Source organism: Electrophorus electricus, chromosome 10 (assembly GCF_013358815.1).
Source record: "Electrophorus electricus isolate fEleEle1 chromosome 10, fEleEle1.pri, whole genome shotgun sequence".
Classification (NCBI taxonomy): domain Eukaryota; kingdom Metazoa; phylum Chordata; class Actinopteri; order Gymnotiformes; family Gymnotidae; genus Electrophorus; species Electrophorus electricus.
Genome location: NC_049544.1, coordinates 24,996,975 through 25,024,555, shown reverse-complemented (window position 1 = coordinate 25,024,555; position 27,581 = coordinate 24,996,975). Strand labels below are relative to the sequence as shown.

General features: G+C 48.2%; 3 protein-coding genes and 1 long non-coding RNA gene across 6 annotated transcripts in view; all 4 read left to right on the top strand.

The window, feature by feature from the left end:
• Positions 1-5,125, top strand: part of LOC113567772 (putative protein MSS51 homolog, mitochondrial) — a 14,318-nt gene extending 9,193 nt beyond the window's left edge. For both annotated transcript variants that reach the window (XM_035530567.1, XM_035530568.1), the window contains 4 exons: positions 414-538; positions 806-1,369; positions 4,060-4,153; positions 4,278-5,125. In XM_035530567.1, the coding sequence (XP_035386460.1) occupies positions 414-538; positions 806-1,369; positions 4,060-4,153; positions 4,278-4,470 (976 nt within the window). In that variant the 3' untranslated portion in view covers positions 4,471-5,125. The remainder of the gene's footprint in view (positions 1-413; positions 539-805; positions 1,370-4,059; positions 4,154-4,277) is intronic.
• A 1-nt stretch (position 5,126) lies between these two features.
• LOC113567773 lies at positions 5,127-8,039 on the top strand. Its single transcript, XR_003409497.2, has 4 exons — positions 5,127-5,322; positions 5,908-6,031; positions 6,143-6,267; positions 7,120-8,039. It is a non-coding gene; the product is annotated as an uncharacterized LOC113567773 (long non-coding RNA).
• A 3,228-nt stretch (positions 8,040-11,267) lies between these two features.
• Positions 11,268-20,713, top strand: tbc1d24 (TBC1 domain family, member 24). 2 transcript variants are annotated; one of them, XM_035530566.1, is made up of 7 exons: positions 11,268-11,490; positions 13,610-14,637; positions 16,484-16,642; positions 17,315-17,378; positions 17,724-17,819; positions 18,297-18,543; positions 18,652-20,713. In XM_035530566.1, exons 2-7 carry the CDS (start codon positions 13,664-13,666, stop codon positions 18,804-18,806), a joined length of 1,695 nt encoding a protein of 564 aa, XP_035386459.1. In that variant the 5' UTR covers positions 11,268-11,490; positions 13,610-13,663; the 3' UTR covers positions 18,807-20,713. The 2 variants fall into 2 exon arrangements, with proteins under 2 accessions (XP_035386459.1, XP_026851673.2); XM_026995872.2 differs by having other exon boundaries at positions 11,269-11,730.
• Positions 20,714-21,863: 1,150 nt separating this feature from the next.
• On the top strand, positions 21,864-27,117 carry atp6v0cb (ATPase H+ transporting V0 subunit cb). Its single transcript, XM_026995871.2, has 3 exons — positions 21,864-22,144; positions 26,092-26,275; positions 26,412-27,117. The coding sequence occupies exons 1-3, from the start codon at positions 22,072-22,074 to the stop codon at positions 26,614-26,616; spliced, it is 462 nt and encodes a 153-aa protein (XP_026851672.1). The 5' UTR covers positions 21,864-22,071; the 3' UTR covers positions 26,617-27,117.
• Positions 27,118-27,581: the final 464 nt, after the last annotated feature.

Here is a 27,581-nt window from a genome sequence, read left to right as displayed (position 1 = left end):
ACCCTTGGCTTGCTCACTGGGGGCTTGGACCCAGATGAAGACACATATGTGTGTTGGTGACACCAGCTGTTGTAAAACAAACAAACAAACAAACAAAAATGCTATATAAATAAACTTTGTTTTTCTTTGCTGATTAAAACTCCAAGACTGCTAACATTATGAGGCTAGTCTCTCCTTCTCTCCCTCTCTCTCCTTCCCCCCCTCTCTCTCTGTCTCGTTCTGTCTTTCTTGAGCTCAGGCTCTAAGAACAAGGCAGGAATCTTATCATTGGAAACTTTAACTCTTATGTAACTCTGCATTTATTTAACATCAGTTCTGTCTCTGTCCGTCTGCATGTGTGCGCGTGTATGCGTGTGTGTGTGTGTGCGCGTGTATGCGTGTGTGTGGTGTGTGTGTGTGTGTGTGTGTGGTAGATGTCTAAATGTGTATTACTGCAGTAAGGACTGTCAGATGAAGGACTGGCGTGTTCATAGGAAGTTCTGTAAGAATCTGCGTATGGTGGCCATAGACAGGCTGGTGGAGTGGACAGTTCACACAGGTGAAGCAGGAGACTGTTGAACACACACAGGAGTGTTGAATTCTGGGTATTCCTACACGACTGCTTAAACAGTGAGATAGTTCGAGTTGAACTTGATGTGATAAACTGAGGATTCAGCTGTAGGACAGTACAGTTCTGTTACATGGACATTCTTACAGCCAGAATGCTGAATAATAAAGAGTTAATAAAATAAAATCTTTATTGTTTTACAGAGTTCCTTTTTAATCATCAAATTGTTTGCGTCCCTTTTCTGTTTTGCTCTCCCAGGAGACCTGCCCTTTCCCACGGCGGTATGGTCTCGCCCTGCTAAAGACGTGAGAAGCTGGGGCGACTGGCTGTCCATGCAGGGTGACCTCACGGCCCGGCTGGAGCCTGTCCTGTCTGGAAAAAGCATGACTGACCTGTGGACCAATGCCTGCCGGCCACGGCCAGAGGAGGCAGAGCTTCGTGAGTCTGTGTGGCGCGTGTGCAGCGAATTCCTGTCTCGGCCGCTGACGATAGGTCTGGGTGTTCGGATGTGTCGTCTGGATCCTTGCTCCCGCCCCCTCACTGTCCACCTGGTGGGGGCGGGGCATAACGAGACCCTGGGGGCCAGGACCACGGATCTGGATGAGCTCAGCCACATGTTCCCCGGGCACCAGGGTGTGGAGGTGGTAATGGTGGGACCAGAGGTGGTACAAGGACCCATTGTGAGGCCTCCACTGAGGGCGTTTGGACCCAGAGGAAAAGTCTACATCAGTGCCTACAAGGGCCTCTACCACGAGTTCTGGGAAGAGCTGGTGGAGAGAGGAGAAGCTGCCAGACCAGATCTGGTAGTGGGGTTTCACCCAGGTACACACCACACACACACCACACACACACACACACACACACACACACACACACCACACACCACACACACACACACACACACACACACACACACACCACACACACACACACCACACACACACACACCACACATGCGCACACCAAACGCACACGTACACACACCACACACGCGCACACCAAACACACGCACACACACACCACACGCACACACACACCACACGCACACACACACACACCACACACACACACACACACCACACACACACACACACACACACACACACACACACACACCACACATGCGCACACCAAACGCACACGCACACACACCACACACACACACACACACACCACACATGCGCACACCACACACACACACACACACACACACACACACCACACACACACACACACACACACACACACACACACACACACCACACATGCGCACACCAAACGCACACACACACACCACACACACACACACCACACACGCGCACACCAAACACACACGCACACACACCACACGCACACACACACACACACACACCACACACACACACACACCACACACACACACACCACACACACACACACACACACACACACCAAACGCACACGCACACACACCACACATGCGCACACCAAACACACACATGCACACACACACACACACACACACACACACACGCATACCTATACAGATGTGCTATAATTAATTCCCTCTGTTTTAATGCCAGACATTTATTAGTGTGGGTGGTGATTTATTGCGACAGGTGGACCAATAGGCAGCTGAGTTTAGTACTCATCAACCACACAGATACCATCTCTCTCCTAACTTTACATACACACACACGCGCACACACACACACACACGCGCACACTCACACACACACGCGCACATTCACACACACTCACACACACACGCACGTGCACACTCACACACACACGCACACACTCACACTCACACACACGCGCACACACACACCCACGCACACCCACGCACACTTGGACACATGCATTTATGCATACACACATATATGGGAATGTCAAAGAGAACAGGAACAGGCCTGAACTATTGGACATGCTTCTAAAAGACTCGGTGTGGAGTTTCAAATTGAAATATTGTCAGGAAACTGTATCTAACTGGGTTAAACAGTTATATCATGTCTAACTGGGTTAAACAGTTATACCATGTCTAACTGGGTTAAACAGTTATATCATGTCTAACTGGGTTAAACAATTATCATGTCTAACTGGGTTAACACAGTTGCACTGTGTAACTGGATTAATACAGTTACAATGTGTGCATCTGATTCAACCTGTACCTGTATGTGTATTTAACAATTCTCTGTTTAATGGTGAAGTACCTTGTGGACAGATACACTTAATCATAGAATACCAAAAAAGATAACAGAGCAGACAGCTTATTGCTTTAGTGTAGTAGGAACCTAACCATGTCAGCAAGTGTCAAGTAATGACAGTTCAGTAGAGGAATTGGTAGTGTGAGTCTAAGACTGATGAACACCTGGCTTCCGGCATCTTAGTCCAGCCAGTATTCTCAAACGTCCAGCAGACAGGTGAGCCAAGCCTGTAGAGTTATTCTCAAACATCCAGCAGACAGGTGAGCCAAACCTATAGAGTTATTCTCATATGTCCAGCAGACGGGTGAATCAAACCTGTAGAGTTATTCTCAAATGTCCAGCAGACAGGTGAGACAAACCTGTAGAGTTATTCTCAAACACCCAGAAGAGAGGTGAGACAAACCTGTAGGGTTATTCTCAAATGTCCAGCAGACAGGTGAGACAAACCTGTAGAGTTATTCTCAAACGTCCAGCAGACGGGTGAGCCAAACCTGTAGAGTTATTCTCAAACATCCAGCAGACAGGTGAGCCAAACCTGTAGAGTTATTCTCATATGTCCAGCAGACGGGTGAGCCAAACCTGTAGAGTTATTCTCAAATGTCCAGCAGACAGGTGAGACAAACCTCTAGTTAATCTCAAATGTCCAGCAGACAGGTAAGCCAAACCTGTAGAATTATTCTCAAACATCCAGCTGAGACAAACCTGTAGAGTTATTCTCAAATGTCCAGCAAACAGGTGAGACAAACCTGTAGATTTATTCTCAAATGTCCAGCAGACAGGTTAGACAAACCTGTAGTTATTCTAAAATGTCCAGCAGACAGGTGAGACAAACCTGTAGAGTTATTCTCAAACATCCAGCAGACAGGTGAAACAAAGCTGTAGTTATTCTTATTCTCATGCTGACACGTGGCCATCGTTACCACAGGTGTTTTATGTACAACGTGTAAGGGACTCAAAAATTAAGTCAAAACCTGAGGGTCTGAAAACCATGCTATATAATTATGCACATGCATCTACCTGTGATTGTGTGTGTTTGTGTGTGCGTGCGTGCGTATTCGTTCTGCAGGGTTCCATGCATCTACCTGTGATTGTGTGTGTGTGCGCGTGCGTATTCGTTCTGCAGGGTTCCATGCATCTACCTGTGATTGTGTGTGTGTGCGCGTGCGTATTCGTTCTGCAGGGTTCCATGCATCTACCTGTGATTGTGTGTGTGTGCGTGTGCGTATTCGTTCTGCAGGGTTCCATGCATCTACCTGTGATTGTGTGTGTGTGTGTGTGTGTGTGTGTGTGTGTGTGTGTGTGTGTTTGTGCGTATTCGTTCTGCAGGGTTCCATGCATCTCAGGGGTTGGGGGAGGGTTGGCTGCCAACACTACTGCTACTTAGAGATTACAACATCCCTTCTGTGTTCACCATGTATAGGTGAGTGTCTAACACACACATACACTCACTCACTCTCTCTCTCTCTCTCCACTCAGTCTACAAAAATGTAACATTCTCTCTCTCTCTCTCTCTCTCTCTCTCTCTCTCTCTCTCTCTCTCTCAGTGATATGGAGCTCCAGTACTCTCTGCAGATACTTCAGGAGTTGGAGGCAGATATACAGGCTACTGGGCCGAACCCATTTAGCTCCCAGAAGCCCGAGCAGGTGCAGTCATGTCCCAACAAAGACCCGTGCTACTGCAACGCCTTCTACCTCTACTTCCGCGGCCTGCTGGACTCCACAGAAGATGCCCACTAGTCCTCCAGAAACGAACTCTGGGGAGCTGCTAGTCTGGCACACACACTAACATGACTGAATATCTCATTGTTATGGTCTTTTTTCCCCCAACTGAGATACACCCGTTTGCCTTTTTGTGTAAATACTCTCATGACAGTAGACAACATTAAAATGTACGATGGAACACTTGAACATTTAGATGAACGGACTCCAGGGAGATTAAAATAGGTTTGGCGGAGGGTCAAATTTGAAACGTGTGTGGCTGTGAGCCAGCACATCAGACTATCGGAGCTCATATCTGTGATCACTTCCACGGCACAATATTTAGACGAACCAGGTACTTCTCCACCCGCGGACGCGCCTGTCCTACACTGCCCTCTCCTGGACACTTTGAGTAGCTGCACTAGTTGTGCGCACTGAATTTGCCTTAAAACTCTGATATCCAGGTTGTTTTAACCAAAAAAGTTAACGGTTCACGTCAGATATTTTGTACTGAACGTTTCCATGAAATAGATTAAGCCTATACATTTTTTTTTTTTTTTAGAAAATACTAAAAATGTAAGACACCTATTTGATTGAGAGAACATTGAATATGCTTGCCGTCTTGTAGGTTGATATGATTTAACTTCATTACAATCAACAATAAATAAAAAAAATAAACAAAATGTTTGTTTTCCGCCATTGTGAGCTGGTCAGTGTTGTTTTCCAAACGCTGAAGTCCAGAATGTCCCCGGACGCCTCCACGAGGGTCCTGGAGTCGCCTGGTCCGAGTATAAATTGCTCGCAGACCCCCCGGCGAGAGAAAGGAAGCGACCAGAGAGACTCATACACCCGGTAAACGGACCGTTCATTCGGAATGACTGACACGCGGAGGTAAGCGGCACGTATCGCGTTTCTGTCTTATAAGACAAACGTGAGCTATCGCGCATGGCTGGATCACCGCTGTTGCGCACAACGGTAATCTAACGACATCTCCATTTCATCTCGTCCTAAAGCATCAGCACCAAAGCTGATATCTGATTACTGTCTGCTGTCACAGTTCAGGAGTCATTCGCACATCCACTGTATGACCTTTCGGAAACTGTGTTTCTTCCTACGCATCCATAAAGAGGAGGCAAAACACCGTGTGTGTGTTTTAGGTGTAGTAATGTAAAGGGGCATTTCTGATGATTTCTGTGCCCTAGATCTCTAACCTTGATATGGCGCCGTCAAAGCTTGGGGTTAAAAATACACCCGCAGCCAAATGGTCGGGTCTGTCACCTGTTTAACTTCGTCTGCCTCTGTGTGTGTGTGTGTGTGTGTGTGGCGCCGCAGACAGGTGTGTGTACACACAGATACTTGACACACAAACACCAGAACAGCTCACTGAACGTGACTAATGAAGTTAAAGTGCTCAGACTCAAAGAATCTGATTGTTTTGATTATTTCCATGTGACACTGCGTTCCACTTTCCTGTAGATTTCAGTCGGGTTGTCTGCTGCCCTCCTGTGGCAGGAGTAGAAACACTCCATTACAGAGGCCACTTCGCCAGATTGGTGACCAGCTGGAGCTCCAGTGTCACGCCTGATAAAAAGTCCTAAAAGTGAATGACGTTTTAATGACAAAGTTTTCACACTGTTTCTGACTTTATACCTAAATCTGCTCTCTCTCTCTCTCTCTCTCTCTCTCTCTCTCTCTCTCTCTCTTTAAATAGGCAATTGTCTAACTAGTTAGCTAACTAGCTAGCAACATTTCCTACAGCTGGAAGATGGCGAGGAGGAACTTTATTTTGCCTCGTAGATGGACAGAATGACAGCACTCGACAATCCATGACCCGATGTAATTCAATCCAAATTAACGAGTTAAGGGCCAATTTAAACGAGTTAATCCATTACACTGGTAAAACACTAACCAGAGACCACTGCCTAACTGATCATTGGCTGCAAAACAGAGCTCACCTAAAGGTAGCTGTAGTTGGCCAGTAATGAGTTGTTTCTAGCACTAGACTGAAAGCAAGTTTATCTTGCAGGAACAAATGCACATTTGTGTCGAGCTTGTTGCCTAGCTAGCTATCAGTGGTGTGGGTTGGTAGTGTCATTATAGCAAATGCAGACTTCGGACTTTCGTTCTGGTTAAAACTGAATGAAAGCAGAAGGGGTTATCGCAACAAACTCAAGAGGGATGCCAAATAGCGAATAAGGATAACAGGGATACTCCAAGACAAATAGCGCTGTTTTGTACATTTGTGTCATTGCTCCAAGTCTAGCACTGGGCAGTCAGGACCTCCTGTCTCTCAAAGTTTCAAGAACTGCCTGGTCACAAAGCTTCTGAGTTTATTTGGATATTTATTCAAATTTGAGCAGTGTCTGTCTTCAAATGGGAACTACTGAGTATTCCCATCTTAGAAGGTGGCTAGTAAGAAATAGCTTTGTTTTTAAAAATTATACAGATTTTAAGAGGAAAAAAATCTTAATTGTAATTATATGACAATGATCATCTTAAAATTTAATTATTGGCACAGGCCTTATGACGTTTGTTGAATCTATATAAAATGTCCTTTCCCCATTCATTCTAGTCCATTTGGCTTGTCTGTTCTTTTTCTGAGTTATAAATGTTTGTTTGATGTGCCCTCATTTGTTTTTCTGTTTGTCTCCCATTCTATGTGCTGTTCACGTGTGTGATGTTGGTCAGGTGTGTCTCTACCACAGTGGAGTCATCTGCATGTCAGAGACCCCTGTGCTTGAAAACAAAGGCCTCACCTGTATGATCACCCACCCTGCTGAAGAGACTGAAAGACTGGGCTGGAGATTTTACTAATTAGACCATCAGCAGCAGCTTTATTCTGTCTGGTTTGGTGACTGTGTGTCCTCTGTGCACTCCAACTACAGCAGTTTCACCCTCTGACACAGCCGTGATGGACTTGATTCTCATTGTCACTCACATGTGAGGTGACCTCACATTACTAGATGCTCACGTTACTCAGTGGTCTCTTCTGATTACTCCTAAGATTTCTGTTTAATGACTATGCTTGCTATCTATCTATCTGTCATTACTAATTACTGTATGCTCCTATCTACCATTGCTTTTTTGCATTGCTTGTGATATCTTTATGTTCATTATGCAAAAACCAGTAAAAACTGTTACCTTTGCCCTTAAATGCCAGTTCTTAAAGTTCTCCTTAAAGTTCTCCTGCTTAAACTTCTCACTCTTAAAGTTCTGGTTCTTAAATTTCAGTGTACATCAGTTTTCTTATATTTGTCTTTAGTACAATTTTTATTCATGAGTTATTTAGTCCAACCACTGTGCATAAACCATGTTAAAAATCTCTATCAACTAATTAGTGTGGAAAAACATTAGAATGATCTGAACATGACAGTCATTTTGGTTTTGATTCTAGTTTTTGTGCTTCTGTGTGACATTTTAAATCTAATTTAAAATCAACTCAATGCTATCTTATTTCAGTGAGGGTGTACATGTCATGTGACCCATTAGACCTTTTATATCTGTTATTTCTGTTCCATTGGTGTGTATTGACTCATTAGTATTGTTGAACAGTTCTGATCTGTTCTACCATCCATATCTGCTCTGTCAGTAAAGCCCCTGTGCTTTGATGAGTTTGTATTTTATCTGCACAACAATATACTCACTGTCCACGTTACTGGTGCTTCTGCCTTGTAGGGGCATTTAAAATATGCAGCACCTCTGCTGATGTGTACATTACAGACCCCTCTACCCCGATCATCTACCCCTCTACCCATCTACCATCTTGGCTGTGGGGTGCAGCTGGTAATGCAAGTACTACATGTCTGAAACTTGACGTTTTATTAACAACAGTAAACATGTAAGTATTTAAACCCTAAACTTGACTTCACAGTGGACTCACTGCACTATCACAACGATGAAGGGCTCTAACAGCAGGTAGTTTCAGCATAAAACCTTGCTGAGTTTCTCTGCGGTCACGCCAGTAGAAGCTGATGAAGAGGAAGGAGCAGAGGAAGGTGTGATAGAGGACATCATGGTGAAGTCATCCCAGTCCATGCAGTTGAGGAAGACCTCCACCATGGCGATGAAGAGGGTGAGGAGAGGACACAGAGCCCAGATGACCATACAGTAGGGTGACAGGGCTGACCTCTGACCTCACTCACCACGAATGTCGTCATGCACACTAGCACCGGGAGTGTGTGCAGCGCACCACGGCAACTTGCCAATGCTGACGTCGTGAACGTTCACTGCCTCAGAGGTCAGAATGAGGTCAAATGAGGGTCCAGAACAAGTGAGCAGCTCTGAAAGTGTTCATGGAGAGTCTGTCTCTCTTATCTTCTCTCTCTCTCTGTTTTTCATAGGTCTACAGTAGCCTTCTGAAAGAACAAAGAAGTCTTCATCTGTCTCTTCTGATAGTCTGGCCATGTCACTCATCTTGTCCATATGAAAATGACTGTTAGCGTGAGCAGAAAGGTAAAGTGGAGGTTAAAGGACAAACTCAGCACCAAACACTCTGTCTTGTGGGTTTGACAAGATGAGCTCAGTCAAAACAAACAGACAAACATAAAAATTTACAAAATCACACCTCCAAACCCGTGAACACCTCTGACAACAAGAGGCACTACACTTCTACAGATTATACGTCTCTATAAAACTAGTGTAGGGCAATGCTGGTGGGATTCCACATACGTCCAGTGGGGGGCAGTATCACACACCAGATAAATGTGCTACTCATATCCTTATGCACTCAAAAGAATGACTACGTTGCAGATTATTAGTGTGTTTTGGATCATATGGTGATGATAGTGGTTAAGAGAAGGATTTGAAAAGATCTGTAAATGACAGTAATAAAATTATCCATTTAATAAAAGTATGCAAAGAAGTCACAGCAGGATTTAATGTCTGTAGTCGTGTCTATTGTCAGTAGCCTAGTGTCTATTGTTTGTAGTCTAGTGTCTACAGTAGTGTCTAGTGTCTGCAGTCTAGTGTCTAAAGTAGTGTTTGTAGTCTAGTGTTTGTAGTCTAGTGTCTACAGTAGTGTCTAGTGTCTGCAGTCTAGTGTCTATTGTCTGTAGTCTAGTGTCTAAAGTAGTGTTTGTAGTCTAGTGTCTATTGTTTGTAGTCTAGTGTCTACAGTAGTGTCTAGTGTCTGCAGTCTAGTGTCTATTGTCTGTAGTCTAGTGTCTAAAGTAGTGTTTGTAGTCTAGTGTCTATTGTTTGTAGTCTATTGTTTGTAGTCTAGTGTCTAGTGCCTGTAGTCTAGTGCCTGTAGTCTAGTGTTTGTAGTCTAGTGTCTATTATCTGTAGTCTAGTGTCTATTGTTTGTAGTCTAGTGTCTATTGTTTGTAGTCTAGTGTCTGTAGTCTAGTGTTTATTGTCTGTAGTCTAGTGTCTGTAGTCTAGGGTCTATTGTTTGTAGTCTAGTGTCTGTAGTCCAGTGATCTCAGTACTGTGTCTTACAAACACGCCTAATTATGAAACGCGTCTGCCGCTCGAGCTGCTAGGTGATGTCATCCTGACGCCCGATGCTCATGTGGTCGCTGATCCTTGTGCGCTGCAGTCAGGAGTTTCCTGTCCGGTTTTTGTCATTTTCATTTCAAAACGTTATCAAAATGTTATGTCTTTCCCTTCTGAATCTGGTGCCTGTTTCTTCCTCGTGCCGTGCCCTGTATGCCAAAGATGACCGTAAGGGTCTTGTGCACACTACTACAAGGAGAACAACCAGTTGTTGTTCTCAACTCATGTTTCTAATCTAACCCAGTCTTGCAGATTCCTCCTTTGTAACATATGAAGGATTCGACCCTGTCTTTAGCAGGAAGCTACCCAGGTGCTTGTGCAGTCTCTTGTGATCTCAAAGCTAGACTACTGCACCTCGCTACTCGCTGGTCTTCCTCTAAGAGCCATCAAACCTCTACAGCTTGCCCAGAATGCAGCAGCACGACTGGTGTTCAATCTTCAGAAGTTCACACGTTACTCCACCGCTGTGCTCCTTTCACTGGCTCCCTGTAGCTGCACACATCAGATTTAAGAGCTTGATGCTTGCCTACAAATCCAAAAATGGACCAGCCCCTTCATACATGAGGTCAGTGGTTAAAGCCCGATCTGTACCTCGAGTACTTCGGACCTCAAGTACGGCTCGGCTTGAAATACCTTGCTTCAGTTCTCATGGATGACAAGCATCGAGACTATTTTGTGTCCTGGCTCCAAGATGGTGGAATGAACTCCCGCTTGATGTCCGGACAGCAGAGTCCCTTGCAGTCTTCAAACACAGACTGAAGATTCATCTATTTGCAGAATATTTAAAGGACAACTGACACTGCTCCCTTATTGACTGACTAATTTAGTACTTATTGTAGGGCACTATTTATGCTTTTTAACAAACTCTAGCACTTATTTTTTATAGCACTTATCATTGTTTAAGATAGACCTCATGTATTTTGTACTTGTAGGTATCAGCATTCATCCCTGTATTCTACAGTATTCTAGTTCATTGGTTTGTTTAATTCTAACCTACTATACTGTACTTGGATATACTCTGAGTAAATGACAAAGCACTCTTGTAAGTCGCTCTGGATAAGAGCGTCTGCTAAATGCCGTAAATGTAAATGCGCACTAACACGGGCGTCTTGTTTTCGCAGGACAGTAGCACGTACTGCGGTTTTACGTCTATTGCTGTTTCGACCATAAACGAGGCCACAAAACACGAAGTGAGGAAAAGCTGCCGGACGGCGCAGTTAAACTGATTTAACGTTAACGTGGGTCACGCGCTGGTCCCGTTACCAGCCGGTGGGCCCGTTAAAGCTGAACTGTGCGTTACCGGGCCGATGCTCGGGATAACGGGAATAGCGCGACGTCCTTTTCTCCGCTCACGCTACAAAACGTCATGACGTTCATGGTTCAAGTTCAAAATGAAGGAAGGTGACGCGTGGCCGGTCTGGCAGCGCGTGAAGTTCGTTCGGGCGAACAGACGGCGAATCTGCAGAACGCGCGCTGGCTTACTTCGCGAGATGTGATGGGGTTCGCGCATGCGCACAGCGCCCCCAGAAGACCGCAGCTCCTTAGGCGCAGAAATCTGAGCAGGTGAGAGATCGGCGCGTGGCATTCGCACGGGTTATGTCCGTGGACCTGCAGCCACGCGAAACTACAGTCGGTAGTTTCCTTAACCTGCATGCCGCGAGGCGATCCACAAAGACGGAGCTCCACCGCGTTAGCGCGCTAATCGCCCGCGGCGCTGGCGTTCTAACGGAGGGGCACGGTCTCGGTCCGAGTGACGTTTGCACCGTTTTCATCCAGTGACCGCTGTCGCGACGTCGATGTCCGGTAGGTGAACGCGGACGGTTGACACGTCTGTACGTCTACAGCTCGCTAGCCGCGTGCGCGTTTATTTAGGTCGCGATGCTAGCGTTAGCTGCGCGTGATCAGAGAGCGTTTTAGCAGTGCATTGGTCTCGTGGATGCGTGCAACTGTATCACCAGCAAATAGAATGCGGTATTTGCGGTGGATGAAGGTTTAGAGTCGGTCATCTGCACGTCAGCTAACGGTACAGTCACCCCGACAAATGTGCTGCAGCTAGTGTCGTGGATTTGACGACACACACACACCTGCTTGTGCAGCGTCAAGATGAGTCACTCAGCCTCGGCCAAGAGAGGCCGTGTGTGTGTGTCTTCGAGGGGTCTGTATGCAGGCGTTGATTATGGGTCATCTAGTTGTGTGTGTGTGTGTGTGTGTGTGTGTGTGTGTGTGTGTACATGTCTCCTTGGTTCTTATGTTTGTTTATTTCTGAATGTTGGAGTTTTGCTGCTCACTGCCTCTGCATGTTTGCCCTACACACTACCCCCCACCCCACCTACCCTCCCCTTTTCTATTTCCTGTTTCCTGAAGTTCGTTTGGTTTATTTGTCATGTACATAGTCATGCATGGCATAACTCGCAGTGAAATGGTTTTTGTGACTGCTCTGTCCAAACTAAGGAAAGATACAGGGCTGTATAAAGGGGGTGGTACACACACACACACACACACACACACACACACACACACACAAACACACACACACACATATATATATATATATATATATATATATATATATATATATATATATATATATGCATATGCATGCACACAAAAAAAATATAACAATGTATGTATAATATGGCCTGCAGGAAGAAGCTCCTCTTCAGTCTCTCCGTGTTGGTCTTCAGGGAACGAAAGCACCTCCCTGACCTCAACAGAGAGAAGAGTCTATTGTTGGGATGGGTGGGGTCCTTCACAATCCTCCTGGCCTTGGTCTGGCACCGCTTGTAGTAGATGGTCTGCAGGTCAGGAAGTTCCGTGTGAGTGATGTGCTCTATTGAACGCACCACGCTGTGGAGTCCTTGCCTGTCCTGCTTGGTGCAGTTCCCAAACCAGACTGTGATGTTCCCCGTGAGGATGCTCTCGATAGTGCAGGTGTAGAAGTTCCACAGTACCTTGGAGAGCAGTCTGAAGTCTCTTAGGCGTCTGAGGTGGTAAAGACGTTGACGAGCCTTCTTTGCCAGGGAGTTGGTATGGCGGGACCAGGACAGGTCCTGCGAGATGTGATCTCCAAGGTACCTGAAACTGTCTACTGTCTCCACCGTGGTTCCACTGATCCTCACAGTTTGGTAGTGCCACTCCTGCTTCTTGCTGCAATCCACAATCAGCTCCTTTGTCTTGCTGACGTTTAGGAGGAGATTATTTTCCTGGCACCAGTTCTCCAGGTGTTTAACCTCCTCCAGGTAGGCCCTCTCATCGTTGTCCGAGATCAGGCCCATGCGACGGTATGGTCAGCAAACTTGACAATGATGGTGGAGCTGGAATTGGCCGCGCAGTCGTAGGTGTACAATGAGTAGAGCAGGGGGCTTAGGACACAACCCTGAGGAGCTCCAGTGCTGAGGGTGAGGGTGGATGAGACACAGTTGCCCACCCGTACTGATTGTAGCTTGTCTCTCACAACATTGTCTTGTGTATACTTGTTGTCATCCGGTTTCCATGGCAGACTGGTGGTATTAGAACTCAAAGTCAAGGAATTGCGCACACACACACTCGAGTGTAATCGAGTCTGTAATGTCCTTATGCTGTCTGTCTGTCAGTCACGGGTGTGTAAACACACACTCATGGCAGAAGGATAGACATTACGGAACACGTGAATGCTTCTCTCTCTCTCGCTCTCTCCCTGTAGTGACATGGGCGATTAGACTCTCATCTGATCAGCAAACGTGTGCACTCAGCGGTCATGTCACAGGAGGATTTCGGCGTGTTCGTGGACTGGTCTCGGATGGGTGACGTGTCCCGCGGGGATGCGACCACAGACAAGGCCGAGTACAAGGACCTGAAGGATCTGAAACATCAGGCCCGCACGGGACACTGGGCGTGCAGCCACGCCCGCCGCGCCCTCGTGTACCGTGAGCTCATCAAGGCCCTGCCCTGCCGCACGGTGACCCCGGACGCCGCAGTGTACCGGGACGGCGAGGGCCAGGGTGCGGGCGGGCGCTCCTCCGCGCTTGTCCCGCTGCCAGACTGCGTGGACGGGGCGGCGGTCCCGCGCTACTGCCTGCGCGCGGAGGCCGTCGGCTCGGTGCACGCGGTGGTGGCGCGGCTGGCGAGCGAGTTCCCAGACGTGGCGCACTGCCCTGCACTCCCTGCTGTCGCTGCCCTGCTGCTCCACTGGAGCGCCGACGAGGCCCAGTGCTTTGAGGGCACTGCCCGCATGCTGGCCTGCAACGACCCTGAACGCCACCTGCTCGACCAGACATACCTCGCCTACCAGTCCTCCTGCATGACCTTCGGCGACCTCGCCCGCAAGTACTGCCCCACTGCCCACAAGCTGATGGTCGCCGCAGCGACAGACGTGCTGGAGGTCTATGGCGATTGGCAGCGGTGGGTGTTGGGTGACCTGCCGTTCGCACACGCTGCCCGCGTCATGGACGTGTTCCTCGTGGAGGGCTACAAGGTTCTGTACCGGGTCGCTCTGGCCCTGCTGAAATTCTACTGCAAGCAGAAAGTGCCTGGGCTCGCGGAGCAGGGCTCAGCTGGAGTGCGGGATGATATCCGGGCCTTCGTGCGGGGCCTGGACTCCAGCGTGACCCCAGAGAAGCTGCTGGAGAAAGCGTTCTCCTTCAGGCTCTTCAGCAGGAAAGAGATTGGCCTCCTACAACACGCCAACGAGAAAACACTCCGCCAGAAAGGAATCACCGTGAGGCAGAAGAGGTACGACGTTTGCCAAACACTCAATATTCTTATTGATCAGGCGCAGTGGGTAATTAAGTTCTCAGTAATCGACTATTAGTTCATCTCTGAATAATCCATCTGCTCTTAAAATCAGCTCAGCAGTAGTCATCATACAGGAACTGCACAAATATTACACAGGTTATCAGACAGATGAGTGTGTTATACTGAATTGCTTTAATCAGTATTTATGTTTATTTATTCATATATTCTCATACAGGGTTGTCTGTCAGTCGTGGTTGTGTATAAGGATGTCCTGATCCAGTCCAATCAGAAATATCACTACCAGCGCCGATCCAGACACCATCTAACAGGTTGCGTCGGTGCATGAGGGTCCGGTCTGTCAGCACAGTGTCATAGACGGGCTCGCCAACACGAGAACAACACCAGTTTCACTGTAACGCTGCTACACTCTGAAATGGGTTTCATTAGTGTTGGTTTTCTTTAGTGGGTTTCTTTAGTGTTGTCATTTGGGAAGCTGTTCTGATAGAAGTTCTGATACACACCCGCCTCGGCCAGCCCAGTGTCCAGTCCTGCCTTTTCCAGCCGCCCCCACAGTCTGTCAGTGGTACATTCCATGCAGGGGCTTATCCTGCCATGGTAACTCCTCTGCTTCCATGGTGACCATGTGCCCCTCCCCCCTCTCTTACTGACTGGTGTTCAGTGTTTGGACGTTGGATCTCGGGTCTCGGGTCCCACACGTTGTGAGCATTTCCTGGTCTTGATGTCAACATCTTCTGGCTCTTTGATTGGCCGGTTTATCGTGCCTGACGACAGGTCATGCGTGTTTAAGGCTTTGATCTTATTAGTCCTGCTCGGCTGACTCTCGAAGGACCCGATTGCATGTTGCTGTCTCAAGGTACCTTAGTGATTGGACAATCCCCTGGTCGAGATGCATACCAATCCAATACCGGCATGTTTGAACGTCTGAGGACCTACGCTGGTGTCTGTCTGTGTTCCAGTCACGATCGTCTAACGTCTGTCTGCAGCCGGATGGCACGTGTCGGGTATCTGCTCGGCTGGGAGTGGTGAAGACCTTCTCCTCTTCCATAGTTCATGCGCTTCGTGTTTCTCTTGGTCGGGCTCATTGTTTTAGCCCCATTCACACCGTGCAACCTCGTCTGCCTGTGGTTTGTTCGACTTCTCATGGAATCTGTCCCAGACGTAGAAAGTCCAGGTGACGTCTGAGGTCTGCTTGGTGCGCTCTCTCTCTCTCTCTCTGCTCACGATCTCGTGTTTCAGAGGTTGGGGCAGCTGGAACTTTAGGACTCATACTGGAGTTGGCATGTGCATGTGTGTGTCGTTTTTCTCTTTTGTGCTTTGCTGCGATTTTGACCTTCTCTGCATCTTCTTGTGTATATTTGTTAAAAATGGATGAATTGGTTTCCCTGATGTAAACATACACGGTGTGTGTTAGCTGTGAAAATACAAGTATTGAACTGGAGTCTGTTACTCACTCAAAGTTCTCTGGTCAGGGTTGGAAGCACAATGATGGGATCAGGACATCTCTGTGTGTGTGTGTGTGTGTGTGCGCGCCTTTTATTTTGAATTGGAATTTTTCTCATTTGTTTCTCACATAATCGCTCCTGTTTTGTTACTCACTCTTCTCTCCTGTTTGCTGCTTCTCACTTCAGTCTCAGGTACTCCATCTCTGTGCTGTCAAACTCATCAGTCCTCTTTCTCTGAACTGTTATTAATGTGTAATAGTCTTTGAACGTATAAACATTCACATGTTTACTTTATCTGCACTTTTCACTTTACTGAAACTTCTTTCTCTCTCTCTTCCTTCTCTCCGTCCCTCCTTCTCTCGCGCGCTCTCTCTCTCTAGGCATGATATTCAGTTAGCAGTGAGCTCTGAGAACTTCTCCTCTGAGGTTGTGAGTGTGAGGGAGATCAGAGAGATCTGGGCATGGCTACCAGAGCGCTTTGCCCTGTGCCAACCACAGCTGCTGTTCAGTACTGCCACACACGGCTGCAGTATCAGCAGGTACACACACACACACACACACACAACCACACACAGACAACCACAGCTGCTGTTCAGTACTGCCACACACGGCTGCAGTATCAGCAGGTACACACACACACACAACCACAGCTGCAGTATCAGCAGGTACATACACACACACACACAACCACACACAGACAACCACAGCTGCTGTTCAGTACTGCCACACACGGCTGCAGTATCAGCAGGTACACACACACACACACACAACCACACACAGACAACCACAGCTGCTGTTCAGTACTGCCACACACGGCTGCAGTATCAGCAGGTACACACACACACACAACCACAGCTGCAGTATCAGCAGGTACATACACACACACACACACACACACACAACCACAGCTGCTGTTCAGTACTGCCACACACAGCTGCAGTATCAGCAGGTTATGCACACAACCACAGCTGCAGTATCAGCAGGCACACACACACATACTCCCACACGGCTACACACACACGCGCACATGTTAACGTGAGGTCTCTGTTTAGGTTGTTTACACCATCAGCATCTCTGGGTCTCAGGATGGGCCAGAATGGACAGAGTAGTCTTCCTCTGTATACACACACACACACACACACACACAAACCACAGATTTAACATTTTAAATGTGGTGTTGTTTGTGTGTTTATGATGTTTCATGTTTTCAGGTTTTATTCTCACTGTGAGGGACATGAACCTACACTGCTACTAATAAAGACTACAGAGGGAGAGGTACTGTCTCACACACACACTCACTTACACACATCACTCCCTTACTCACTCTTCACTCTCCCTCACAGTCTCACTTTGACTCTTACCACTCACTGTTACATATAACACACCCTCTCTCATACACTCCCCCCCCCCACTGTTACACATACACTCCCTCACTATGTGTGAGACTCTTTTATCACTTTTATCACTAGAGACGTTTTGACTTCTGTCACCGTGGAGATTTCACACCATTCTGTCATCATGGAAACGTCCTCAGTCTTAGCACATGGCCTCCATGCCATCTGTTTCTCTCTTGATTCCGATTAAGCTGATTGGATCATTTCTCCTCCAATCGGGTGTCAGGTGTGTGGGGCGTTCCTGTCCACTGACTGGGAGGAGAGGAGGCGCCATGGGAACAAGCTCAGCTATTTTGGCACAGGGGAGTGTTTTGTCTTCAAAGTGAGTTCACATCATCTCTTGATTGGCTAATTACACATGCATTCCCATAATCCTATGCGATGTGTTTGTCGTGTATGTGGTGATAACTGCATTGCTGCATTACTGTGGTCACGTGACCCATAACATGGTGTGGGACCCTTTACTTATCTCAGGGCATGTTTCTGAGACCTGGACATTGTCCAGAGATGTCCTCTCACATGTGGAAAGCAGGAGACCTTACCAAGTCTGCCAAACCTCAAATGTGTGGAAAAAAAAAAAAGTGTGTGCGCTGCCTTGCTGTAATACTCAAACATGAGCACAAGGGGGCAGCAAATTCCTCTGCTCGACCCAGCGGTCCCAGACTCGTCACATGACCTGTAACTTTTCAGCCCACGTCAGAGACAACAGATCTCACAGTCAGCAGAGTGGAGAACACACGCCGAGCATAACGATCACACTACTCGTGTGTGTGTGTGTGTGTGTGTGTGTGTGTTTCAGATGAAGCCAGAGATGGAGCGCTATGAGTGGGTCGTTATTAAGACCACAATGTCTGAGGGGCAGCTGGAAGATGGAGGTCTGGACGCAGATGCCAATGCTAATTCACAGAGCCTTGCTCAAGAGACCACACCCTCATCCGTCACTGACCACGCCCACCTCTCACCTTTCCTCGCTGCCAGACACTTCCGTCTGAACACCAGCAACACTTCTATGTTCATGGCGGGAAACGTTGATTGCATCATCATCGGTGTGTGTGTGCACTAATTAAACTGGCTGATACTCACTGTACCTGTAGCTCTCGTAGCAACATGCTAATCTGACCACCTGTATTGCTGCTGTTTGCCTTCCTGTCCAGGAGGGGGCGATGGCAACGCGCTGTATATTGACTCGGAGCTGAATCACGGACGCACGAGCCGCTGTACCACCTTTGACAACCCGCCCCTCTGTTCTGAAAGTTTCCAGATCGCCCTGCTTGAGGTCTGGGGCTTCCAGGACACCATGTCGACCTAACAACCAATCACTACGCCTGCAGACCAGGTGGAAGGCCAAGGTTGCCATGGTCACTCGGTTGTCAGGGATGTGGGTAGAGATGAGGGGGCGACCTGTTTCGTACCAGAACATCTGTGGTATTATTGTAGAATTGTACATATTTGTACTACGATGGTGTCTCATCATGTGACCTAATGAGTTACATTTTGTATTTGTTTTGTAAAGTTCCAGTTGTGTATAAAAGGTTGTGGAGAAGTGCCAGGCATCACTGGGTACTCCTCAAGAACTCAGTCAGAGCCCTATGTGTGAGATCATTAGCTACAGGTCTTCTCCACTCCAAAGGGTCTAATAAAGCGCTCTCTCCCCTCATCAGTACCATATCAGGATCTGTCAGACACTGGTTGGTTGTTAACATCTAGTCACATGTTAGTCAGGTGTTGCGTAGCTGTTGTTTGGACAAGCGTTGTCTGTGCTGTCTCAGGTGAATGTTGTGGAGACGCTGGAGCTTGCAGGGTTCTTCTGTGGAAGTGTTTCAGTGCTATTGGAACGGTCCAGTACAGGTGCTCCTAGCAGCACTAGCGTGGAGCTCTGGTGGACCAAATGCTCATGGAGAATAGTATTTCTTGTAAAGTGAAGGTCCGATACAACACCAGCATGTCGGGAGGGTCCGGTCTTCCGCTCCCCCACCCTAACAATCAGCAAACTTCATTGTGCAACCGAATATCAACATTGATCTGTCTCATCTCTTACACAGTGGAAATAGTGTTTGTTACAACTTTGTCTTTTTGTTAGATCAGGTTTCAGTGTTTTTCTGCCAGCCAGCTCTGTGCTGGGTGAATGATTTGCAGCTGTTGGGTTTAATGTGGATAATGGTCTGTAGAGGTCAGAGTTCAACTCTGGCCTGTCTGAGCCATAATTTCCTGTAAGGAAACGTATCTGCATAATTCAGATTCACAGTCCATTCTTACATTCACCGTGTTTGGGAAAGGTTGTGTGGTTTGAGTTGTTTGTGAAGGGTGCAGCCATGATTGTACTGAAGTAATGATGAAACGTACTTTCACAAACGGACCGCGGCCTCCGTCTGTAGCTATAACACACTCGCGCGTGAAAAGCTCGTGTCTAGACGTCAGGGCACGCGCACATCCTAATGAACAAAGTCCTGCGCGCGGCGAGAGCAGCTAGAGGCCCATCGTTGGGCTGCACGCTCGTTCAAAGAAATCGCATCCAAAAGACTTGGACTAAAACCATCATGAACCGTTGGCCTGGAGGAACAGAATCAGTGTCAAATGTTGAAATACTGCCGTGTCATCTCAGTCTGTCTCCCCACACTTCTCTGTCCTGTCAGGACTGTTCTTTCTCACTCTATTTGAAGGAAAACTGTAGATGTCTGATAGCGACTGACACTAGGCAGTATTATTGTGTAGGTGTTGTATCGCTAAAATGAGACATGTGAATATAATGTCAATAAATACACAAACACAAACACCACAGATGTGAAGGGCTATGTTCAACCATGCTGGTGACACTCAAATGTCCCTGCTATGTCACAAGATACTTCAATATTTCTATCAGAATAATGGGATTTCTTTTCCCAAACAAAATTAAGAGAATTGTATTGTGGTTCCTGGTTATGCTTACTTATGTATTTAGTCAAATGATTCAGTAGTTTAGAAACATTTCTGTAATCTCCCAAAAATGTCACGTATGTGGGGATGTGGACTCGTGCTTTTATATTACAAGAACATGCAGTGTTCTTTTATGCAGCACTACTGCAATTATGCATAATCCACGTTCACAGTTCATTCTTACACTGTGCTGTTTGTGAAAGGTTGTGTGGTTTGAGTTGTTCGTGAAGGGTGCAGCCATGACTGTACTGAAGGAATAAAGAAATGTACTTTCACTGAAAATAAATATTCAAAGAAACCGCATCCAAGTTTCTCAGTGGTTTAACGTTACCCGTTCGTTTTGCCAACTCAGAGCTTGTAGAAAACAAGGCACTATATTTATCAGATACCACAAGATCTCTGCTGATGGGGGTGGCACTGATGTAATGAAGAGGCCTCTGTTTTGGCACGAGTATCCACCCTTGTGCATCTTGGCAGACCCCAGAGGGAATTGCTTACTGATCAACAGGTTATGTGGACTGCACCACGCGCTGGGAGATAGTTATATATATGCCTTATCGCGTGCCCAGTAGTATCTGCGTTCAGTTTTAATATTTTTTGTGTTATACACTTCACATCACGGAATGAATCGTGCCTACAAATACTTGGCTTTTGAAAAACCAGTGCACTGTGCAGCACGGGCGCATTCACATGGAGATGCATAATAACTTACGACCATAGGTTTAAAGACGCGCGGCTGTGCTCACGAGCTCCTCCACGCGATGAACGTTCGCGCAGGCCGCTTGCTTGCTTAGTGTGACTGGGAAATGTTACCGGAAGGCGGTTTAAAGAAACCTGCACAGCAGAAATCTCCACTCCATTAATCCAGACGGACCGCGGCCTCCGTCTGTAGCTATAAGACACTCGCGCGTGAAAAGCTTGTGTCTAGACGTCAGGGCACGCGCACATCCTAATGAACAAAGTCCTGCGCGCGGCGAGAGCAGCTAGAGGCCCGTCGCTGGGCTGGACGCTCGTGACGCGTTGTCTGCTTTCTGTATCCTTCACACTAGCGGTTAGGTCACCCGCAAGCCTCGCAGGACTGACGCCAAACAACCGAAGCTTCCAAACGACACCAATAACGATCTGCACGTATGTAGGAGTCTGTCGTGCATTGGGTGTCAAGTCCGTATACTCGAGCCGCTGACCTACTACAGAATGGTCCGGTCACACGTGCGCACGGACGCTGTAGGCATGAGATGAAGAATGAGCGTCTCAGCGCGAGGCTCCGCGAGCACGTAGTCATTTCGTTTCAAAAGGAGAAACGTTGCAGGAATCTTAACAGAACTGAGAACCGTGAGAGACAGAGACATTTGTGCTCGAGGCAAAAAGCAAAAGGCAAACAGGGATATTAGGCGAAACCTGGCCGCGGTATAACGTTTTAACGGCGATACTCGGCTGCAGCGCCCACGTGACTGGACGGGCGCGTCCATGTAGTCACGTGGGTTCTTTCCGTGTCGCCATTTTGTGTCCTGCTCTGGGTATTTAACCGTCCTGCCCCTCTACGTCAGCGATACAGGAGGTGTCCTGCTCTTATACGTTAACTTTACGCCGCCGTCTGTCCCCAGACTGCTTTACCGTGAGAGTCCTGTCTGCCTTCCTGCGGTGTTTATCTCAGCGGGGTCATGTCCAGCGGAGCGCCCTTATACTCGCCCTTCTTCGCCGTGATGGGCGCGTCAGCCGCGATGATCTTTAGCGGTAAACACACACACACACACAGTCTCGTCGATATCTGCTGTGAGCGCTGTTGGCGGGTATGTGTGCCGTGGCTAGGCAGGCTAGCTTAACTGTCACCAGCTGGATGGCGTCAGCTGGCTGTGTAAAGGCGTTAGCGCTGTAGTTTGCTAGTAACGCACTAGATGCTACATAAAGCGTGAAGAGACGTTATAAACGCTGCCGCTTTAGCCTGGCTAACGACGCCGTGCGACGTTATAAACGCTGCCGCTTTAGCCTGGCTAACGACGCCGTGAGACGTTATACACGCTGCCGCTTTAGCCTGGCTAACGACGCCGTGCGACGTTATACACGCTGCCGCTTTAGCCTGGCTAACGACGCCGTGCGACGTTATAAACGCTGCCGCTTTAGCCTGGCTAACGACGCCGTGCGACGTTATAAACGCTGCCGCTTTAGCCTGGCTAACGACGCCGTGAGACGTTATACACGCTGCCGCTTTAGCCTGGCTAACGACGCCGTGAGACGTTATACACGCTGCCGCTTTAGCCTGGCTAACGACGCCGTGAGACGTTATAAACGCTGCCGCTTTAGCCTGGCTAACGACGCCGTGCGACGTTATAAACGCTACCGCTTTAGCCTGGCTAACGACGCCGTGCGACGTTATAAACGCTACCGCTTTAGCCTGGCTAACGACGCCGTGAGACGTTATACACGCTGCCGCTTTAGCCTGGCTAACGACGCCGTGAGACGTTATAAACGCTGCCGCTTTAGCCTGGCTAACGACGCCGTGAGACGTTATACACGCTGCCGCTTTAGCCTGGCTAACGACGCCGTGAGACGTTATACACGCTGCCGCTTTAGCCTGGCTAACGACGCCGTGAGACGTTATACACGCTGCCGCTTTAGCCTGGCTAACGACGCCGTGAGACGTTATACACGCTGCCAATGTTTTTTTGAGACATTAGCTCAACTAGACCCAGCTGAGACACTGACACCACGGAAACATGACCGCTAGCGAGTTGGCCAGTTTACTGTCAGCCAGCTGGGTTAAGGGATCTACGCTGCCGGCTCTTGCATACTGTGGGTTGAGTCCTAACTCCTAAAACCCACTTCTGTCCCTGATGAGCTCAGCGCGGTTATAGGCGAGCTGTGACCCTGCTCTCCGGACACGCTTTCATCCAGGGACTTACACCCACCACTGAACACGAGTAACTGAGCGTTCCGGGCTTGCCATTCCCTGACACATTACCGTGGCGGCTTTGGCGGACGAGATTCCCGTCGGTGGCTTGTTATCAGCGATCTTGGCGTAGATTACCGCCATGCGCGCGCCCTTTTCTGAGGCCTGGCGACTGCGTGGTGCGCATGACGTTCTGCGCTCCTGTGCAGGACTGGACGGCACGTTTTCCTCCTGATAGTTTTACTGTTAACGGTTGATTAACGATTTATCCTGTTAGAGCCGGTATCCGTTAGGAGAGGTGGCGCGTGGACTGGATTCACAGCTGATGTTCAATCTGACCATTAATTGACCTCAGTGAGCGATTTACGATGATCTGGAATCAGTTGGAACGCCGACCTGTTTTGAGTGCGTGTGCGCAGGTGGGAGGCACGTGGAGGCTGCTGAGTCGCTGATGTTTTATTTGGTGGCGGAGTGTCGCACTAATAAACATGGTCAATAGTGAGAGCAGCTAGAAGGCAAGCAAACTCGCACCCTGCTATCAGAAAAGGCGCAGTGATCTGTGAGGTGATGGCATACGGGGTAGAAGTGCACATACAGGTGACGATAAAATTCGGCCTCCCTGTAAACGTGAGCCAGTGTGAATCAGGCCCCCATTGTGTCAGTCCTGGTCCTGCCTCAGCCTTTGTCTGTCTGTCCTGGGTGATTTTTTGTTTTTTTTTTCAGAGCATTTACAGCATTTAGCTGACGCTTTTATCCAAAGGGACTTAGAATTATAAGGGTTGAGGACCTTGCTCAGGGGCCCAACAGTGGCAACCTGGCAGTGGTGGGACTTGAACCAACAACCTTCTGATTACTAGTCAAGTACTTTAACGACAGGACAGTGTCTCTGTCCTGGGTCATGCCCCGGCTGCTGTCTCTGTCCTGTCTGATCGCCTTGTGCTAACGGCTGAGCGCCACTCGGTGCAGCTGGCGGCGATGCTGACTCTCCAGACAGCTCCTGGTTTGTGGCGGGTGAGGTAGTTTCCTCACGCGCTGTAGCGCCGTGTGTTGCAGTAGCTCAGAACCGGAGGCGTGAGTACCAACCGACAGGCTCACGGACACTTGCGGAAACAGGGCCACGGCAAACCTGGTCTGTGGACGTGGAGAGAGGAGTTAACGTACAACTCGCTCTGATCACACACGCACACTTCCCCACTGTCTGTACCCAACACGCACTGCTACGGGACATGTTCTACCCCAGATTACACACTTCACCCCAGATTTAAAACACTGGAGGACAAACTCTTGCTACGGATCTTGCACACAGAACAGAGTCCACAACATACTGAAAAATATCCATGATTACGTATTTAATCTAGCATGATTAGTAATGCAGTATGTGTATACACCTTACTATATAGAGTGTATAAATAGTACTGGTCATGTGATGGAGAGCAACCCAGAGAGAATGGGAGAGAGGAACAGTGGTGTTATGAGGAAGTGTTACTCATTGATGGAACTTGTGCGGATATATTTTTGCTCGATGTGGAAAATCCCAGTGCGTACAAATATGCGCTCACAGCAAATGCTGCATAAAGATAAGGTGTGTGTGTGTGTGTGAGACTCAGCAGCACCGGTTGTGAACAGTGAAGCTCTTTCTGTGGGCTGTATTGTTGCTATCTCCATCCCTACCCCATCAGACCTGACCAATATAACAAAGCTCCCCTCACCAAGATGAGGGCTAAACACAGTACTGAGCCTCTACAGCCTAATGACTGGTCTATACAGGCCACGGGCTGTTGATGTGTGTGATGTGTTAATTTAATACTGACGGAGAAATCGCTCCCTTACCGTCGAGAGATCCGTTTTCTAGTTTTAATGTGCATTTAAGGGATCAGCAGTATCTTGCGCTCTCTCTATCTCTCTCTCTCTCGCTCGCGCTCCCTCACAAACCCACCTCCATCTCCTAGAGCCTTCTGTTGTTGATGCTGACATGGAGATCTGGAGAGAGATGCTGAGGGACCAATGATGGTGTAAACACCCCCACCTGTGCGTGCGCGCGCACACACACACACACACACACCTGCTGTGTGGGATGGAGGAAAGGGGGAGAGAGCGTTTCAGAGCCAAAGGGGTGACAACAGGAGACCACTACATGGGGGGGGGTGTGTGTGTGTGTACGCGTATACAGCCCCACCTATGTGGTGGTCTCCTGTTGTCACCCAGTTGGTGCGTGGAGGTGGTGGTGTTGTAGAATGTGAGTGTCCATGGTGAGGGCGTCCCTCTTCCTGCCGGGTGTAGCGAGCCACTGTTGGGAATGCGGATGCTAAACTCCTCCTCTCCACTCGCACAGTTGAGTAATGAATGAGTTTAACATACTGGAGGTTTTCACACATTACATCATATGCAGTCCTTAAGTGAAACCTGGAGGACCCTCGCAGAACTGAATGCCAATACACCCTCACTTTCTGCAGCTGTATCTCGCTCTCACACACTGCTACATGCACATGCGTTGACACTCCAGAATGTCTCTTCCCCTTTTGCTCTCCAATGCACTCTCGCTCTCTTGCACTCTCCTCTGTTCTCTAACTAACCATCTTTGTCTGAACCCTGTTTTCTCCAGGCTACACTTGGCGCCTTATCACACATTTATTAGTTAGTGTTCTCTCTGAGCTGGTCACGGGTCTGTGGTGGTGTTAACAAGTGATGTTACAGGAGTCTCTCCCTCCCTCCAGTGTCCTGTTGGCTCATTCTTCTGTGCAGTAACAAAGGTTCAGTCAGCTGTGTGTGTGTGTGTGTGTCTCTGTCTCTGTAGCGCTGGGCGCGGCATATGGCACGGCTAAGAGTGGCACTGGCATCGCTGCCATGTCTGTGATGCGGCCGGAGCTGATCATGAAGTCCATCATCCCTGTGGTGATGGCGGGAATCATCGCCATCTACGGGCTCGTGGTGGCTGTCCTCATCGCCAACAGCATCTCTGCTGACATCACCCTCCATAAGTGAGTCTCCCCGCACACACACGTATGCTAACAGTCCTGTGTAAATGTCTGTCTGGACTTTTGCACTTTTTCTTCAAAATGCAGAGATGTTGTTCTCCAGGCATTCATTCTCTTTTCTCTCCATGTGTGCGCATAGGAGTTTCCTGCACCTGGGGGCGGGGCTAAGCGTCGGACTGAGTGGGCTCGCGGCTGGCTTTGCCATCGGCATTGTGGGTGATGCGGGTGTGCGTGGCACCGCCCAGCAGCCTCGCCTGTTTGTGGGGATGATTCTGATCCTCATCTTTGCTGAGGTGCTGGGGCTCTATGGCCTCATCGTAGCCCTCATCCTCTCCACCAAATAAACTACAGCTCCCAGCATGCAGTGGGGCTGGCTGGCTCCAGGGACAGGGACCGCAGAAAAGGGAGGGCCGTGGATTAGGGGGTGGGCGGAGCAGCAAAGAAGAATAAAGGGTATCTAATAATCGAATGAGCCGAGAGGGGGAGCGGTCTCCTGTTAGAAAATGGATCTGATTCGGTGATGTGTACAGAATTTCAATCTGATTGGATGTAGTGAGCCTGTCTGTCCAGTAGCTGTTTTTGTTTTAAAGTCCTTCTGGTCATGCTCATGAGTGTTCTCCCACCCCATGAGGAGGGACGTGTCTGGCTGCATTTTCCCATTCTGTCATGCTGATTTTGAATGTTTTGACTTCATGATGTTGTAATGTTTGTAAATTTGTGAGGGGAGATCTGAGATTCATATGGCTGCATTAATTTTTTTTGTCACCGATTTTTATTTATACAAACATTAAAATTGTTCAAGGATTGTGTACATGAATCCCTGACAGTAAAAATATACACAAGTATGTGGGTTTATTCGGGGATGTTAGTGGCTTGGCACCCCTAGAGTTGTATACTGGCGCAAGCGAAGGCCCTCCCTGCCCTACGCAAGTGTATGTGTGTCTCTTGTATGTGGCGTCTGACTACATTAAAGACGTGCACCCTTCACAGGCTCTCGGAGGGGGACGTAGCCAGACGTACTGCTGTCCTGTTGCTGTGGGTGGAGGTGAAGGTGTACGAGAGAGACTGTGTTATGGGGTGGAAAGCACACATCTGTACACTTAATGAAACTCCAGCCTGTCAGTCTACATGTGTCTGGTGTCTGGATTTCTATTTAAATTTCAATATTCTCATTTTTAAATAAATGATTTTGTATGATGTCAGCAGTAGTTTAAAATGTTAAATGAACACAGTTTAAATGCAAAGTGAAACTTATCCATGTTGCTTCCACCATGTGGGTGTAACAAAATTTGTCGAGAACTAAAGAATC

Bases quoted from the DNA above. Each gene is read 5' to 3' on its own strand.
- atp6v0cb (XM_026995871.2), top strand. From the start codon at position 22,072: ATGTCCAGCGGAGCGCCCTTATACTCGCCCTTCTTCGCCGTGATGGGC. The intron at 22,145-26,091 runs GTAAACACACAC...CTGTCTCTGTAG, and splicing joins AGCCGCGATGATCTTTAGCG to CGCTGGGCGCGGCATATGGC. The intron at 26,276-26,411 runs GTGAGTCTCCCC...GTGTGCGCATAG, and splicing joins GCTGACATCACCCTCCATAA to GAGTTTCCTGCACCTGGGGG.
- tbc1d24 (XM_035530566.1), top strand. From the start codon at position 13,664: ATGTCACAGGAGGATTTCGGCGTGTTCGTGGACTGGTCTCGGATGGGT. The intron at 14,638-16,483 runs GTACGACGTTTG...CTCTCTCTCTAG, and splicing joins ATCACCGTGAGGCAGAAGAG to GCATGATATTCAGTTAGCAG. The intron at 16,643-17,314 runs GTACACACACAC...TCATGTTTTCAG, and splicing joins CACGGCTGCAGTATCAGCAG to GTTTTATTCTCACTGTGAGG.